Below are 18,293 nucleotides of genomic sequence, written 5' to 3' on the forward strand. Positions count from 1 at the left end.
TCCCCTGACAACAGCTCCAGGGCATGCCTAGGGGTGGGGATTGTCAGGAGAGCTATCGGGGTAGCTGACAGGGAGGCTGTAAGGAAGGGGTGGGGTCCTGTGTTGTCTGTCCCATTGTGGTGCTGAGGTTGTGGTCTGGGTCTGAGGTGTTCTGTTCTGCTGGCTTCTCTGAGGGAGTGTCCTGCTCTCTGTCACATCTCAGCTTCCTCACCTCCTCCTTCAGTCCTGTTATCTGTGAAATGTGTTTCTCTCCCTCCTCCTTCACTGCATTTAGCTGTGCCATGTGTTCCGACTGCAGACGACTATCCTCGTCTGCAGGACAGTTTGTAGAGGTGTGATCAGACTCACTCAGGACGGAGGAGTCGTCACCGAGAGAGAGCTTTTCCTGCTGTGCTCTCTCTTTGATCCCGTAAAAGTCCTGCTGGAAGTTTCATGAGGATTCCCTGCACCATTACTGTCCCAGACTTGTACAGGTTGTTTCAATTTCCTCAATGTCTTGTATTCTGAGTTTCCACCCTGGAGCAATACTCTCTCTCTCTCGACATAGGGGTAGTGTGCTCTTATAGCACTGTGCCATGCCAGGGGATGGTCTGTGTGGAAAATGAAGTTGCTTATGTGCCCTATTTGTAGCAGTCAGCAAATAGTGTCTCTGGATTGACCATGAGTAGCTTATTTTTGTACTTATTCTGTGTAGTGTTCTTTTTAATGTCCAACTAGTACTGTACTATGATGACATCTGTACAGGGATACGGCATGGCACAGGAGGCTTCAAAGGCCTCTGCATTTGGATGGGGGAGACTTTGAAACTGCTGCCATTGTTAGGCTCATGAGTTTTCACACATCTCACTTTTCAGTGCTAATTGAAGTTGCAGCCAGGTCTGTTCTGTCCTAGCAGATTGGTAGCTTAGTAGACTTATTTTTAAATGTAACCTTTATTTAACTAGGAAAGTCAGTTAAGAACAAATTCTTATTTACAATGACGGCCTACACCGGACGGTGCTGGGCCTATTGTGCGCCGCCTTATGGGACTCCTAATCCCGCCCGGATGTTATACAGCCTGGATTTGAATCAAGTACTATAGTGGCACCTCTTGCACTGATATGCATCGCCTTAGACCGCTGCACCACTCGGGAGCCGAGGATTTATTAAGCTCTATAATACAAAATTACCTAGAGATTATTGTATTTTACTTTTTGGCTTCAGAAGTATGTTCAGACTGAACATTACTCACTCAGTTTTGTGTTGGATGGTATTTCCAGGTTTACGATGTGTTTCTTCTGCAGGTTCTGGTTTGTTAGAAGTTTTTTCTTGATAGTCATTGGTAGTAAGAATCCTTTCAGGTAATTTTGTCCAAAATCAAGGTATTAGGTATGGAATTTTGATTTGGTTTGTCCTTGTGAAAAAAATCTAAGTTTATCTACATTCATCCAACTATAATTCCTTTTTTTTTCAGAATAACTCAGGAGCCCATGAGCTCATGGTCCATGCCCACCCCCCTACTCTCTCTCTCTCTCTCTCTCTCTCTGTCTCTCTCCCTCTCTCTCTCTCTCTGTCTCTCTCTCTCTCTCTCTCTGTCTCTCTCTCTGTCTCTCTCTCTCTCTCTCTCTCTCTCTCTCTCTCTCTCTCTCTCTCTCTCTCTCTCTCTCTCTCTCTCTCGCCCTCTCTCTCTCTCTCTCTGTGTATTTCTATCTATGTGTATTTCTCTTTCTTCGTCTCTCTCAGATTCTGTCTCACCAAATGATTCTGCTGTTATGGGTTTAAGAGTGTAGAGAGTTGGGTTATGGCAAAACAACAAAGGAGGCTTGCTTTTCACCTCAGCCTTTATGCCCACAAGCTACAAAACGTCTGCAGAAAAGAGGGAATTAAAAAATAGACATATTCACACCCTTAATGATGCACTCAAACTTTTGTGTAGTTTCAGTCAGTCGTTTTGAAAGTGGTGCTCACGAGCCAAAACTGGTCCCGTTGTTGGTATATTACGTCATCCAGTTGTGTACTACGTTATCACTTCCTGTGATATTCATAACAGAATTTTTCAGTTCCTGTGATATGTTGCGAATCCAATTCATGCAATATGTTACATATTTCTTGCGCTTCATATCCCGGAAAGTACCTTTAACTCAGGTAAAAATAAGGTGAATACTATACTGGGCTGTCATCTCCATGCAGACAATCTCCACTGAGTCACAAATTGGTGATATATCCTGTTTATCCCACATCCAGTGCTCTCCTGCCCTCCCTCCCTCCCCCTGATTCTCGATCTGGCCCAGTTTTAGAAGCTGTTATCCTGCCTGACCTTGCCATCTACTCAGTCGCTGTGTGTTTGCTTAAACAGGAAGCTCCTGTTCTGCACGCCACTGGTGGACATATGAACAACACTGTGGTGACGTGGAAACAATCTTGGTGCACCCAGTTATTGCCCAGTGGCACCTTTTCATTTGATAGCTCTTATGGTATGCAATGTATATCTGTTATAGGTTAGCTAAGGGTTAGCTTGTGATATGACGAAAACATAGGTCTACATGTCATAGTCTCTGTGGGCTACTATTACTACCCAGGACACATGTTACATTAAACTGTTTATCATTAAAGGTCATGTCAGAATAGAGCTGACCTATGATATGTCCTGCAACAGGCAGCTACGTTAATTTAGCACTCAGTGTATGTGTACTGTTTGTGGAATATAAAATGATGTCAAAACAGATAGACCTTTCTAGGCACAGGGATAAAACCCTATTTCCTTACATAACCTTGTCTTCATTCTTGACCTAATTGGGGCTTGGAAGTGCTCTTAAAAACCTTGGTGGAATGCAGAAGAACTCCCTATGGATGCAAATGAGAGCTCATTGAATTAAACAGGCTATGTCTTTGGCTTTTGGTGTCAAAGCAATTTAGTGCTTCTATGGGCTTGATAAGCTGACAAAACTTCCCTTTTGGAAAGACGGGTTGTCTGGCAATGACACACATGGGCTTCCCATTATAAACCGTTCTCCATTGTGTTTTAATTTCCTCCCATTACGTCCAATTTGGTGGTTTAAAAATGACTGGTTCAACATTCTACTTTGGCTTTGTGTTGAAGGTCTGTGTTTCTGACTGCTCCACAGACAGGAGTTGGAACACAACCTATCGTACTGTAGGTGTGGTTAGTAAAGTATGATTCACAAACATGTTTACAGCTGGTAGGTGTGACACTCTGTTTGGTTTGCTTTCTATTCAACAAATGGGGACTATTTCAAACAAACAATATCTAATTGTAATAATAATGCTCTTACATCAACTGATTTTTCAGCTAGTCGGCTCAGGGATTCAAACCAGCAACCTTTCGGTTACTGGCCCAATGTTCTAACCGCTATGCTACCTTTTGTTATCTGTGTAATAAAAAGGACATCATTCCTGGTTGCTAAAATTAAAATAGTTTGCCTAATTTCAGTTTATGTGACAAAAAAAGAAAGAATAGTTTACAGTATCATTGTACCATTTAAACCAACATGAAATATATTTTCCATAACCAGAAATATTGTATTTTCAGCTGTTTGAAGATGGTGTTCAAAAGTAAAAGACACAAAAACTAAACTTAAGAGCAGAAAGCATAGAAATAGTGCACATAGATCCACCTCTTCTAACATGTGCGTTCAATGAGAATGACAGATCCATAACTCACATTTCTATGTGGATTTGGCCGGGTCGCCCAAAAAGTGACATATTACGGCTTTAAATAAGGGTGGCGTTTGGGATCCACCCTCTCCCTTTGTCTTCACGTTTATTGTCATACACACCTCTGTTGACCTTTAAGCTATGCCAGAACCATCCATGCCTGGGTAAACTCAGTCAACAGTTCAGGATGTCTTGATACACTCCATTCTCTGGTCTATAAGCAGACTTCAGATCAGGTGCACAGCTGCATGGTTGGAATTATTCCCAATCAAAGATCAACAGCCTAGCAACATATAAAGTGTGAATACTTCCCTTCTGAGAGGGATTTTACACCCACAGTTCAATCCGCTTCAGGTCATGCAGCTTTCTCCTCTCCCCCACTGCCTTCAGGCAAGGACAGCAGAGTAGCTTACTGCCCTTCAGGAAGACCCTAAGGCCAGTTTTCCTCATTGCACAAGGGCTCAAGATAGGGAAAGACACAGCAAAGAATACGACAGGTTTGGATGATCAGTTCTACTGCATATTCATCTTTTAGAATAGCTTTTTAACCATCCCTCCATCCATCCATCCACCCATCCATTATGGTAAATGTAAAGTTATAAAGTAAAGAATATGAGAGAATGAAGAGTGGTGTTCTTTGATGAAATAGGTTTACAGATGGAAGTATGCAGGGGAGGAAGGGGTGGAGGGATATAGGGAAGGAGTGATGGGGGTATGGGGTAGAATAGTTATGCCCCAATGTTTTCATTACCGGAAAATCCTGGGAGGATTTGGTTAGACTTGAGTGGAGCGTGCCGTTATGCTGAGGCGAAATAAGTGAAGTCTTTGAAAATATGTTTTCAATTTCCCCCTGTTTTAAAGGAATCCCTGTTATCTCTGTGCCAAAGCTCAAGGCTCTGTCCAGAGAATATTCAGACACACCTTACTATCGATATGAAATTACTGTAGCTATCTTATGATAATTCCTCAATTAAAGTTTGACCACTTGAACTGGGTCAAGATTAGCGTGTATATCAAACTCGGATTTGAAAGTCCAGAAGATAAATCCACTATACAGGGATGAGGGTCTTAAGGGTTCGTATAATAGTAATTTAAAATGGGTATAAGAGGCATTTTCATTGAAACAGGCTTGCGTATGTTAGCTTAGATACATTTTGAGTTGATGAGTTGAAGATTGTAATCTTTTCTTGAACAGGCTATATGTTGATAGTAGTATTCGGAGCAAATATGGCAGGCCTATGCAGTTACAGTGCCTTTGGAAAGTATTCAGACCCCTTCGCTTTTTCCACATTTTGTTGCGTTACAGCCTTACTCTAAAATGTATGAAATAAAACATTTTCCTCATCAATCTACACACAATACCCCATAATGACAGGTTAAAAAAAAATTGTGCTAATTTATTAAAAATAATAACAGAAATACCTTCACATAAGTATTCAGACCCTTTGCTGTGAGACTCGACATTGAGCTCAGATGTCACGCCTTGGTCTTAGTATTTTTTCTTTAATTATTTGTTCAGGCCAGGGTGTGACATGGGTTTGTGTGTTGTGTTTCATATTGGGGTTTGTAGTATTTGGGATCGCGGCTGATTAGGGGTGTTGTATAGGCTTGGCTGCCTGAGGCGGTTCTCAATCAGCAGTCAGGTGCTTCTCGTTGCCTCTGATTGGGAACCGTATTTAGGTAGCCTGAGTTCGCTTTGTCTTTCGTGGGTGATTGTTCCTGTCTCTGTGTAGTGTTCACCAGATAGGCTGTAATAGGTTTCACGTTCCGTTTGTTGTTTTCGTATTTATTTAGTTATTTCATGTATCGCCGTTTTCTTTATTAAAGATCATGATTAACCACCACGCATTTCGGTCCGACTCTCTTTCGACAAACGAAGAACGCCGTTACATCAGATTCCTCCTGTTTCCATTCTACAACTTGATTGGAGTCCACCTGTGGTAAATTCATTTGATTGGACATGATTCGGAAAGGCACACACCTGTCTATATAAGGTCTCACAGTTGACAGTGCATGTCAGAGCAAAAACCAAGCCATGAGGTCGAAGGAATTGTCTGTCAAAAATCTGCAATACTGAAGGTCTCCAAGAACACAGTGGCCTCCACATTCTTAAATAGAAGAAGTTTGGAATCACTGCCAAAGGTACTTCAACAAAGTACTGAGTAAAGGGTCTGAATACTTATGTAAATGTGATATTTCAGTTTTTTGCTTTGTCATTATGGGGTATTGTGTGTAGATTGACGAGGGGGGGAAACGATTTAATCCATTTTAGAATAAGGCTGTAATGTAACAAAATGTAGAAAGTCAAGGGGTCTGAATACTTTCAGAATACACTGTATATCACAGGGGGGAAATAAATATATAAGGCTTTCGTCTAGGGTAACATATCCCTATATACAGTACATATGAAGACCGATGGCTTATTTTAAGCCGGGCTTATGCTAGATGGGGCCTTGTGATTTACAATGTAATGACATGGCTGTGAATCTGGAAAGAGAGGGTGAAATGTCAGTTGAATACAATCCAGTCAAATGTTTATAATTCAGAAGACTGTGTCCTAGTTACAGTACGTTACTTAAGTTGTAGAACGTACTAAGTATGCCTCAGTTTTTTTCCTGGCCATTTTACTTCAGACATGAGAAATCCCAGCTATGAGGAGAAACCTCTGCCTGTGGCCCTTCAGTCTCCATGTTTGAGCCTGGGACATCATTATGGTCAGTGAGATCAGCACGCTATAAATAGAGGGAAGAACAGTGTCCCTGAGGAATGATATAATCCCCATGTTTGCTCTACTCCGGTCCTCACCGGCCACTCTGATGTGAATTTGCGACACATGCTCTGAAGCATATCCACCACAATCCCTGTCCATCGGTTTCAAAACACAAGCAAAACATGGCCATGTGGAAGGAAGGATATGAGGCGATGCCATTGCCATACAACAGTGTTTGAGAAAAGGATTGTTTTTCTCCAACTGTGAAGAACTCATGTTACTTAATAATACTCTTTTGGGACGGCAGGTAGCGTAGCAGTTAAGAGCATTGGGCCAGTAACCGAGCCGACTAGGTGAAAAATCTGTCAATGTGCCCTTGAGCAAGGCACTTAACCCTAACTGTTCCTGTACGTCGCTCTGGATAAGAGCGTCTGCTAAATGTCTAAAATGTCAATATAAAATGAGAACTCATATGACTGCTTTGCTCAAGGAAATACACTTTCTCAGTACTTCCACGTTCATTGAACATGTGCCTTGCCAATTAGAAAGTGCAGTCATGCCACTCTGAAAGCAACAGGTATGTGCAATACAATAGACATTTCTGACTCATTGTGAGAACTCATTCTAGCCGAAGTCAACGTTGACTAAGCCATTTTTCACTCACTCCTTTTCATGTTTCTCACCTGTATATTCGCAGGGCGTGTTGACATTAATGCTCGTGGCATGTCGATGTGAAATCAAACCTCACTCTCATTGTTGACATGACAGGCTGGCCTTAGATGACTGTCTCAAGCACTCCTGTCTCCTTTATTCCCTTTAAGCAATAAAACGGCATTCTTTCTCAAGAGCTCTGTGACTCTTTCTGCGTGGTTTACATCATACTGTTTGTTTACTTTCTATTTCCTCGTGCCATTTCGACATTCCAGGGTCCCAGTGGAGTAGACAGATATCACGTAGCCCTGTGAGGGTTCAAGAGGTTGGATGTGTTCTGATAGAGTGGGGGAGGGGGATGTTCCTAATGTTTGGTATACTCAGAGGATATATTTATATTCAAGACTGATATTGTTCATTCTGATATTTCTTACTTTCTTGTTTGTTTTTGGACTTTTTGGATTATGTGTGTATTGTTATTGTATTGCTAGATATTACTGCACTGCTGGAGCTAGGAACATAACAATTTTGCTGCACCTGCAATAACATCTGCAAATCTGTTGACCCAACCAATAAACTTGTATTTGATTTATCATGGTAAACTGCATAAAATAATATCAAACACTCATACAATAACTTCATGTACAGTGTATCTTCTTCACCCTTTCTCTTCGTATAACAATGGCTCTCTGTACAATTACGAGCAGCTACAGTATAGTGCCTCCAGAAAGAATTCACAGCCCTGGAATATTTCCACATTTTGTTGTGTTACAGTCTGAATACAAAAATATGAAATAGAGATTCTGTGTCACTGGCCTAAACACAATACCCCATAATGTAAAAATATAATTATGTTTTTATACATTTGTACAAATTCATAAAAAATGGAATAGCTGAAAAGTCTTTAGTCAATAACTATTCAGCCAATTTGTTATGGCAAGCCTAAATAAATTCAGGAGTAAAAATGTGCTTAACAAGTCCCATAATAAGTTACATGGACACCTCATGACTACCTCATCTCTGTACACCTAAGGTCCCAGAGACTTTCAAACACAGATTCAACCACAAAGACCAAGGAAGTTTCCCAATGCCTCGCAAAGAAGGGCACCAATTGGTAGATGGGTAAAAAAAACAAAAAAACATTCAATATCCTTTTGAGCATGGTGAAGTTATTAATTTACACTTTGGATGGTGTCTCAATACACCCAGTCACTACAAAGACACAGTTACTGGAGAGGAAGGAAACCAGTCAGGTATTTCACCATGAGTCCAATGGTGATTTTAAAACAGTTACAGAGTTGAATATCTGTGATAGGAGAAAACTGAGGATGGATCAACAATATTGTAGTTATTCCACAATACGAACCTAAATGACAGAGTGAAAAGAAGGAAGCCTGTATAGAATAAAAAATATTCCAAAACATGTATCCTGTTTGCAATAAGGCACTAAAGTAAAACTATATAAATAATGTGGCAAAGAAAATAATTGTATTTCCTGAATACAAAGCGTTATGTTTGGGGGCAAATCCAACACATCACTGAGTACCACTCTTCATTATTTTCAAGCATTGTGGTGACTGCATCATGTTATGGGTATTGAAAAAGAGAGCCACCAACTGGTGATGGACTTCGATAGAGGTGCCGGTTTAGATTGTAAGTGCAACTGACCTAGCGTCCCGGTAAGAGGACTGAAATGACCAGTAGGAGAACACACATTTATTGCCACACAAGACGGGCACACACACATAGCAAACAGGAAGAAGGATGGACTACTGGAAGAGTTGTAATAAGTGGCTCCAAACCTGGGCTCCAAAATGCAACTGAAGAGTTCAAAGATTATGTTGGGGGTTCTCCTGCCCCTGGCTAGGCCACTGATTGGCTAGCAAGGTATGTGTCACATGACACAGGTCAGGAGAGAGTTGCCCCTAGCAACAGAGTTTCCAAGGGCCAGAGGTGTGAAACCGGAGGATGGTAGCCTCTGCTGGGCTGGAGAGTTTCTCTCTAAAGTTTGTGCCTCTTTGTCCCAGGGCCAGAGAGAGGGTTTGAAAGAGGTTTAACAGGTATGCTTATTTAACAGGTATGCTTGTCATCAGCAAGGACTAGGGAGTAATAGAGCTAAGCACAGGCAGAATCCTAGAGGAAACCATGGTTCAGTCTGCTTTCCAACACACTCTGGGATACAAATTCACCTTTCAGCAGGACAATAACTTTAAACACAAAGCAAAATCTGGGGTTGCTTACCAAGACAACATTGAATGTTCCTGAGTGGCCTAGTTACAGTTTTGACTTAAATCAACTTGAAAATCTATGGAAAAACTTTAAAATGGCTCTCTAGCAATGATCAAAAACTTGACAGAGATTGAAGAATGTTAAAAATAATAATGTGCAAATGTTGCACAATCCAGGTGTGCAAAGCTCTTATAGAACTACCCAGAAAGACTCACAGCTGTAATCGCTGCCAAAGGTGATTCTAACATGTATTGACTCAGGAGTGTGAATACTTACGTATGTAAATTTGGTATTTCTGAACTTAATTTTCAATAAATTTGCAAAAAATAGGTTTTTGGGTGATAAAAATAAATCTATGTAGGCTGTAACACAACAAAATGTGGAATAATTCAAGGGGTATGAATACTTTCTCTAGACACTGTAGCCCAAGACTCTGACTAATGTGAGTGACAGTTGACATTTAGATTATTCTTCCACCATGCCAGGCAGCTGAGGCATGCGCCAAGAATAATATGCAAGTAAGTAACAAAGAAACCTCAGAGAAAAGCTCAAATTTAAAATGTTACAGAGCTTAGAATATTGAAAATGATTTTATAAGTGGATAACATTCGTTATTGTGTGCTGTGCTCTATGAATCTCTAGTGATGTCTACCAAACTTGATTATCATCTTTAAAACCCTTAAATATGTCATTACATTCTACATGAGGGCTTGACAGGACGAAATAGGAGACGAGGTCGTAAACATTATCTGGTCACAGCGTGTGACATTAAGACAAAGTATGTGTTACACAATGAGTTTCCACCTCTACCGTACAGTAAAGGAGTATCTTGGAGATGTGGCCCATTCACCAGTCCATGTCACCAATATCAACTAGTAACAGAGTTGGCCCATTAAGTAATGGACATTACAACAGTCACTCAGATGCATTTGACTATTGATCAGGAGTTACTCTGCAATGTTTCACCTATGGGGTAGTGTCTGGTATTTTGGGGTTGCCTGGCGTTATTAGTAGGACATATTAGTAGGACACATTCTCAGCCGTTGTTTTGTAAATCAGAACTCTGTCTCAAATGAACGTTCTGCTGTGGACAACTTGATAATGAAGAGATAATGAAATGGAATTTTAATCATGTGTTTGTCTGCCAATATGCCATGTCTCGTTAGACACGGCTACAATGCTTTCACATCAGAGTGGAGTGTATCAAAACCACATGAAGTAAATCCTAATACTAAGAAGGAAGAGTGTGGGAGAGGGCAAGTGTTTCTTTCCAAGGTGATGAAATGGCTGACACATTGCACTGTGACGTGTACTAATGAAATGGCCTAGTGAAATAACAGAAAATCCTACCTTTGTAAGGAAAGGCTATGTCTACACAAGACTGGTATTTGACTGATCAGCATAATTCCATAGACTTGAGAGGAATTCTTTCATTTGACCTCTACCAGAAATGATATGCAATCATTTCAGTTGACAAAGACTCCAGTAAGAATTAATTAAGACAGACCATTCGATTGAAATAGTCCCTGACAAATTAACAATTTTCACTGCAATGAGCAAAAGGGAAATGACTCAAATATGTCAGTAAACAATGATGAAACATCCTGTTTCTCAAGACCCCGGTTACAAACACAGATCTTACTTTGGCTTCAATGTTCAAGCTGATAGTATCAATACTGAGTGGGGGATTTTCTAAAAATAGAGAACCACTGACAACTCCAAATACTATGTCCAGCTGAAAGGCACCTGTTACCGTGTCTGGAAATATTTTGAATTGTAATGGAATTCAAATTGATGTGTCATTATAACACCATAAAGTCTGGAAACATTACTCTCCATATCAACTCATTCAACTCATCTGATGAGTAACCAAAGTTAACACACATCTGTCAGGCTATTGGGCTCATTCACATGGAGCGAATAGCAGAGGAGCCATTCTGGGATGCTGGCTAAGGTGAGGCGTTGGCAGTGTAAAGGGGTCTATTGGTATGAATGAGTAGGAGTAATATAACGTGTCTAAAAGTAGTGACTGGACAGGGTTTATCGCCCACAGCTGCTGTCTGACATACCTGACCTTTTGACCTGCAGAAAGGTGAAACGATCCATGGACTCTTGGCTTGGTTGCTGCAAATCTTGCATTTCTACTTATAGTAGATTATTATGAGCATGTTATGAGAAAGTTGATGGATTACCTAAGAAAATGCAGTATTATCGTAATTTATTATCTATTTACTATAATATATGAACTGTAGCATTAACATAAACATCACAGTAGTAGGATAGTGGTACTCATGTTTGGGCTACTCTGATAAGAAAAAGTGTTAAATGCTGTTTTTAAAACTGCTTTTGGGATACCCAGGAAACCCAGTAGTTGTTTTTCTGTGTTCAGTGGCCTATGAGGATGATTGCTCTAGAACAGAGGAGGTATTTTTAGTTAGTCAGTCAGTCTGTTTTATCCAGCCATCCCTAGGACTGTAAGGCATCATGGGAATCAGACTCAGACAGTAAAGCACAGCAGTGGGTCGCTGTTCTTTACCCAAGACCCCTAAATAAAATGTCAACAGAGCTCACTGGACCATGCTGTTTATGTCCAGCAGTAATTCATTTCAGGATCCTATTATTTGCAGGGTAGGCTTTGCCAAATCCAACAATGTTTTTGTGCTCTATTGATCTGAACTGAAATAGTCATATTTGGTGTGTGATATTTGGTGTGTGATATCTGTTCACGTGCTGATCGATGCATGAATGTGTTGGGTGTATTGACCCTCGAGCACTGACCATCAGAACAAGACCACACCAAAAATAAATGATAAGCCTCAGCCAGGGGACAGACTATCAAGAAAATGCTTCTTAGTTACTTTAATCAGGAGATCTACAGTTGCTCCTTGTTTTAATCAATCTAAACCTGAGCCACAGACTCGCTCAATTCACCTCTGACCTTCAAAACAGCAAACACAGAAGCCTCCTCACCCTACCTATCCGGGAGAGTTATTTCCCTTCATCTCTGTGACTCAACAGAATGCTCACTTTTCTACACTTTGATTAATGTCAAGTCAAACATGCCAAGTTACTCCAGGTCAGTGCATCCTGAAGAAAACAGAATACCTCAACAGCTTTGTGGGCAAACGACTAGCAGGCAGTCCTAAATGTTTGCACACACCGTCTGTGATGTTCTGAGCTTCTCTCTGTCTCTAATAATATCACCGACCAGTCTGGACCCGTCTAGTGTATGCTCAAACATCTGGCAGCTCATCACATCTTGGTTAATGAGGCATCTGTCTGTCCAGTGCTGTCCATGAACCTACCCTGCATAGCTATTTGTCTCTTCAGGATTCTTCAATTCAAGTGAGGCTCTCTGCGAGCCGTGCGTCACTGGAAACATAGTGTACCATCGAGGCATGGACCAGACCCTGACCTACTGCTCTCAGCTATGGTGACCACATTTATGATGCATCCATTTAGAGACAGTCATGTTTGTGTTCGTTCTAAATTCTCTTAACTCCTTGTTTGAATGGGTCACCCCTGTATATATGAACTTTGTTATGAGTCACACCACTTTAATAATTTGTTCACCGTTTAGTCACAAAATGTAATTAAGGGCTCTATATCAATCAGATCCGCTTTAGCCGACATCCGCATAGCAGTTGTTTTGGCGGTGTCGGAGGTGGAACTGCATTAGAATTGTCAAATCCGCAAGAAGCTTTTGGCATATCTAAAGCGGACCATGCCATTGGCTGCACGGAGTTGCATTACGAGAACTCCCACGCAGCCTTGTTTACAAGTTTGAACACTGGAATGGTAGATGCCGTCTTGACCTCAATTAAGCTGATAGAAATCCTCTTTTATTTAATTGAATGATTTTACATTTGAGCATCATTATTTCTATATAGCCTACACTTCCTCATTCTAAACTTCTAACGAGAGTGGGACAGGTGTGGCTTCGTGACAATGATCAAGAGCAGCTACTCACCAATTTGACAGCTCCAATGCAGTTACACCTCCGACATCGCCGAAACATCAGGCATGCTGGTTTTGGCTATCGCCGGTTAATGCTTGATCTGATTGAATCTAGGTCTAAGGAGGTTGTACTTGAGCTTAGACAATGGTATTGCATGAGAAGGGGATGCCAGCCGGGTAATTCCTCTTAGAAAATATATTCGTTAACCTAAAATCCAGATTGAAAAGTCAAGAGTCTTTCACACTATAAACATTAGATTTTATTTCTGAAAGGAACAGAGAAAACAGTAAACCATTTCACACACAGAGACCCTTCCTTGCAGTAGAAAAAGATGCTGGCGGTTAGACACCATGGCTCGTGTCATAGCCCTTTGCATTCTGCCTCATGCTTATTTACACTTGAACAAACAAAGCAGCTGACAATGTTCACCACTTCCTGGTAAACTCTGAAGCCTCAGTCCCAAGGCAGAGCCCTCTAACACTGACCTATTTTCCATTCATTTCCCTTTTAAACACTTCCCTTACTTAGTCGTACATTCCTTAAATAACATCCCCACTCTCCTCATTCTCTTTCCCCTATTTCCCATAGGAGCATTCACATACCACGGGTTTATGAAACACATTGAAGATAGAAAAGCACTTACATACAGTAGCAGCAAACATTAAGAGGTTAGGAAGAGCATATAAAATGGGTTTGCATGTAAAGGCTTTTCAAAAATACAATGGACGTATGAAATGCTTTGTGCAAAACAAAGGTAGGTGCTCCATTTAGGCCTACACCTAATTGATAATATGCTGGGGTATAGTCATGCATATTTACCTGTATTGCTTTTCTTTTTTGTTTACCTGAAAGTCTTCACTCAAACAGTGCCATGAAACACTGAAGCAACTTCAATATGAAGTTCGTCATGCTGTACCAAATTATTCCACTTTCAACGTCTCATTCTTTCACATTCTCACATTTAAAAGGCATACTGTATTTCGGTCAGTGCAAAGACTGCTCTGGAACTGTCAACCATGGCCGTCAACATTCGGGCGACTTACGTTATACTGACATTTTGATGGCTTACCTTTATGTCTAACGGCAAGGAATAGTTCCATCTCTTACAGGGCAAGTAAAGCTAATTCTGTTGATATAAAACTCACCAAAACAGAGCTCCATGTACAAAATGCTAAGTGCAGGCTCCCAAATCTGGAGTTAACTTTCTCTTTTTGAAAAAGCCTTAGAGCTGGATTAAATCCGTAGAGCTGGAGTATTGCGGCAGATCCGAGTTATAGCGAGAATTAAATTTAAAGGCAATGTTCCTATGTTAGCGGAGACTGCATTTACGGTAAACGTTGCATATGTCGGCTCAATGGGAAATTACCTTGACATTTTAACAGATCTTTCGCGATACGGATTGAATCCAGTCGCTACTCGCTGTGTATACAGGTGGTGAAGTAATGCCATTATATCACCAACAGCTTAACCTCATCCCCAGGCTCGGATTGCTGGCGCATAGAGTAGTCTCGACAGAGTGAGCGGGCTGGTGGCCGAGATTACAAACAGCTTAATGGACAATCAAATTAACATTATAAAGGAAGGCATCTATGTTACAACAACTCATGATTTACCACATTTTTTAAATTCACTACAAAAATTGTGTACACTTTTAAAGTCAAAACCAATTTCTAGATATCTCAACCTTAAAATGCACTTTGCTATTTGTCGTTAATTCTAGCTATATTTTTGTGGCTATGGCGGCATTTTACCACAATGCTTTATGTTGAGTACTGGTCACAGTGATTAGGGGGTTAACTGGATGATAAGATGCTTACAGGCTCAAACTGTTGTTTGTAGATTTCTATACCTTCACATATACCCCCAAACATGAAGAGAAAGAAACCCATTCTGAACCTTTCCATTGTGACAAAACAAACATGCCCACTCTAAAGCCCCACAATGACCTCAACTGTTGACGTGAACATCTTAACTGTTCAGATTGTGGTTATATCTTCACTGTTGAGGGGGGGGGGGGGGGGTCAGCCAGCACTCATGTGTACATACTATTACATTTTCTGTTGTCACTCCTCTTACATCAAGCAATTAGGAGTTGATTCTGTTGGAGAAGCTTGTGGATTTCTCATAAAAGCCTCGTTGTTGCTTCACCAGTATGGGGTTGTATTCTCTATGTGTCCCCAGCTCTGCCATTCAGGGAAGAATCCACTGGACGTTCTCGGGCTCCCAAACTGGTCAAACTCCATCTCCAGCCTCTTGCCGTCGCTCTTGAACTCCACTGGTGCGGTGGTCTGGATGATGGGGTTGCTGGTCTGGTCTGCATCTGTGTCATTGTGGAGCAACTTGTAGTTCTTCTCGTCGTTGTTGTCCCAGTACGTCTGATCCTGGGTGGTGAAGCATATGCAAAACTCCACACGCTCCTGTGAGGGCACAGAACTTGGCAGGTCGACAGTGAACGCGAAGGTGTCAGTGTCCAAACAACCGTACACATTGTTTAGGTACGTACTAGCAATGTCCGTGTGGGTTTTCCACGAGTCAAACGTTAGCCGGATGGAGACCGATTTCTCAAAGCTTACGTTCCTGACTTTCACAGTGCCGGTGAGCGACCGTTCCTGGAGTATGCAGTTTTCCAGACATACTTGGTTCTTCTTGAGCCGGTTCCTGAAGTCCAGATAATCTGCAGCGGGCTGTGGGAAATCCAGAGTAAAACTTTTCTCCACGGAGACCTTGAGGCCAGCGGTGGCATTGGCCAGGTCAGACAGGTCAAATTGCAGGTCAGACAGTGGGTCCTCCTCAAACTCCTTGAACACGTGGATGGCCGTTAGGGACATGCCTTTTGAATCGGCAAAGACCACCCGCTTCTTCCCCTTGGCCCTGGCGCTCTTCCATCCCAGGCTGGAGTCCTCTAGCTGCTGCTTGGAGCTGATGCATGGCCTCAGTGGTTTGTAACGGTTGACCAGGTTTCGTGATCGGCAGTCCTCGTACGTGCTGAGGAAGCTGCGGAGGGGTGGAGAGCTTGCCAGGCAGATCCTCATGGCTACATCTACTGGCATTATGGGACCTGGCATTGGCCTGGGGTTCAACATGTGGAGGACCCTGTTGAAAAAGAAGAAAGCACCAGACAAGGTTAAAGGCTAAATAGTTATCTGTTTAGGTGAGACTGAAAATAGTCAAATGTAGTCTAACTAAGTAATGGAACGTTCCGAATGCAGCTGTGAAACCCTGACCTGATTTCACTGGACGTGCTACCTTCTCCCAGACCCCTGCTGACGTAGGTCATTAATTTTAAGAGACCTGTCATCCAAATTAATCTGGCACAGATTTGTAAGTATATATAATACATTTGTTCCTGGAACAGTTTGAAAATCTACACCGACAATAATGCTCAAAATAGTTTACAGCAGGCTATAATAATTAGTTGTAGGGAGCTATTTAGCATAATTTAAGAATTATAACAGGCCTCGTTCTCAAGAAAAATAATTAAGCAATAAGGCAGGAGGAGGTGTGGTATATGGCCAATATTTTTTATTTTATTTAACCTTTATTTAACTAGTCAGTTAAGAACAAATTCTCAATATACAATGGATAAGGACTGTCCTTATGCACTATGCAACACAGAGTCACAAACCCCTGAGGTGCCTTTTTGCTATTATTATTGCTATTATAAACTGGTTACCAACGTTATTAGAGCAGTAAAAATACAGTAAAAATACATGTTGTCATATCCGTGGTACACGGTCTGATATACCACAGCTGTCAGCCAATCAACATTCAAGGTTCGAACCACCCTGTTTATAATAAGCAATGGCCTACAAAAATCTAGAAAATAAATAGCTATCAACCTTTAAAACGTTTTTACTTACACTAGAATGGCACATACAGGTTTAAGTTCGTAGCAATGGTTTTGGGCAGTAGCCTAGGGCAGGGTTTCACAAACTTGGTCCTGGGTGAACACATTTTGGCTTTTGCCCTAGCACTACACAGCTGATTCAAATAACCAAAACATCATCAAGCATTGATGATTTGAATCAGCTGTGTAGCGCTAGGGCAAAAGCCAATGCGTGCACCCAGGGAAGGGGGGAGGACAGAGTTGGGGAAACCCTGCACTATAGAATGGCCAGTCAATAAAACAATTAAGAAACAGTCTCCAAGGTCAAATAAAATTGGTCAGTGAGTGAGTGAGTGAATCATATTTCAGCCAGAGGTAATATCGCCTGGCATTCAAAAACGTTTATGTTTAAGTAACGTTTCATGTTCTTTCATTGCGCAGTTCAAAATAATTGTCCCATCTATTTACTGTGCATCGAAGCGCTTCATCTTTGACGCACTGTGAGCTTACCTTGTGCAATTCATTGGAAAGACAAACACTTTAAATGTTGCTGGTGAATAAACGGACTAACTTTTTAAAAACTAAATCGAAAAAATGTTATTTAGCCATTCCGATGAAATATGGTTGAGGTTCCTGAATGCTGCGTGGCACGCCCCCTTCCCCTCTGCAGTCCAACTGTACTGTTAATGGCCTCCGCATTTTCAATCGGTAGGCTACATCGGACGATTTGCATACTGCTTTACGTGAATACAGGATGATAGCCAATGGAGAAGCCAAACGAGGATGGCTCGAGCAATCAGCGAGCAGCTTTGCCTGTCTACAGTCCGCCCCAGGTGCTGAAACGTCTAGTCGGCTCAGGCTACGTTGAAGGATGGGGAGTGGAGGCGGAGATGGCTTGACAGAGTCATGATAGACCTCTACTGGTTGTTTTTCTGTTTAGAAACAACTAGCATGTAAATAGCATAGTTATAATATTGTGTTGCACCCCCCCCCCTCCCCTCCCCAGTGCTTCCCACATTGTGTCAAGTTTCCTGGATATCCTTTGGTTGGTGGACCATTCTTGATAAACACAGGAAACTGTTAAATGTGATAAACCCAGCAGTGCTGCAGTTCTTGACACAAACCAGTTTGCCTGCCAGCTACTACCATACCCTGTTCAAAGGTACTATAGTATTTAGTCTTGCCCATTCAACCTCTGAATGGCACACACACACAATACATGTCTCAAGGTTTAAAAATCCACCTTTAAACTGTCTCCTCCCCTT

At 41.5% G+C, this 18,293-nt stretch overlaps 1 protein-coding gene across 2 annotated transcripts; it reads right to left on the reverse strand.

The window, feature by feature from the left end:
* Positions 1 to 13,443: 13,443 nt before the first annotated feature.
* Positions 13,444 to 17,966, reverse strand: LOC109865362 (protein phosphatase 1 regulatory subunit 3C-B-like). Of its 2 annotated transcripts, none has more exons than XM_020453480.2 (2): positions 17,539 to 17,966; positions 13,444 to 16,295 (listed from the first exon to the last, which is right to left on the reverse strand). In XM_020453480.2, exons 1-2 carry the CDS (start codon positions 17,550 to 17,552, stop codon positions 15,347 to 15,349), a joined length of 963 nt encoding a protein of 320 aa, XP_020309069.1. In that variant the 5' UTR covers positions 17,553 to 17,966; the 3' UTR covers positions 13,444 to 15,346. The 2 variants fall into 2 exon arrangements, with proteins under 2 accessions (XP_020309069.1, XP_020309070.1); XM_020453481.2 differs by lacking the exon at positions 17,539 to 17,966 and adding an exon at positions 17,063 to 17,188.
* Positions 17,967 to 18,293: the final 327 nt, after the last annotated feature.

This window comes from Oncorhynchus kisutch, linkage group LG20 (assembly GCF_002021735.2).
Source record: "Oncorhynchus kisutch isolate 150728-3 linkage group LG20, Okis_V2, whole genome shotgun sequence".
Classification (NCBI taxonomy): domain Eukaryota; kingdom Metazoa; phylum Chordata; class Actinopteri; order Salmoniformes; family Salmonidae; genus Oncorhynchus; species Oncorhynchus kisutch.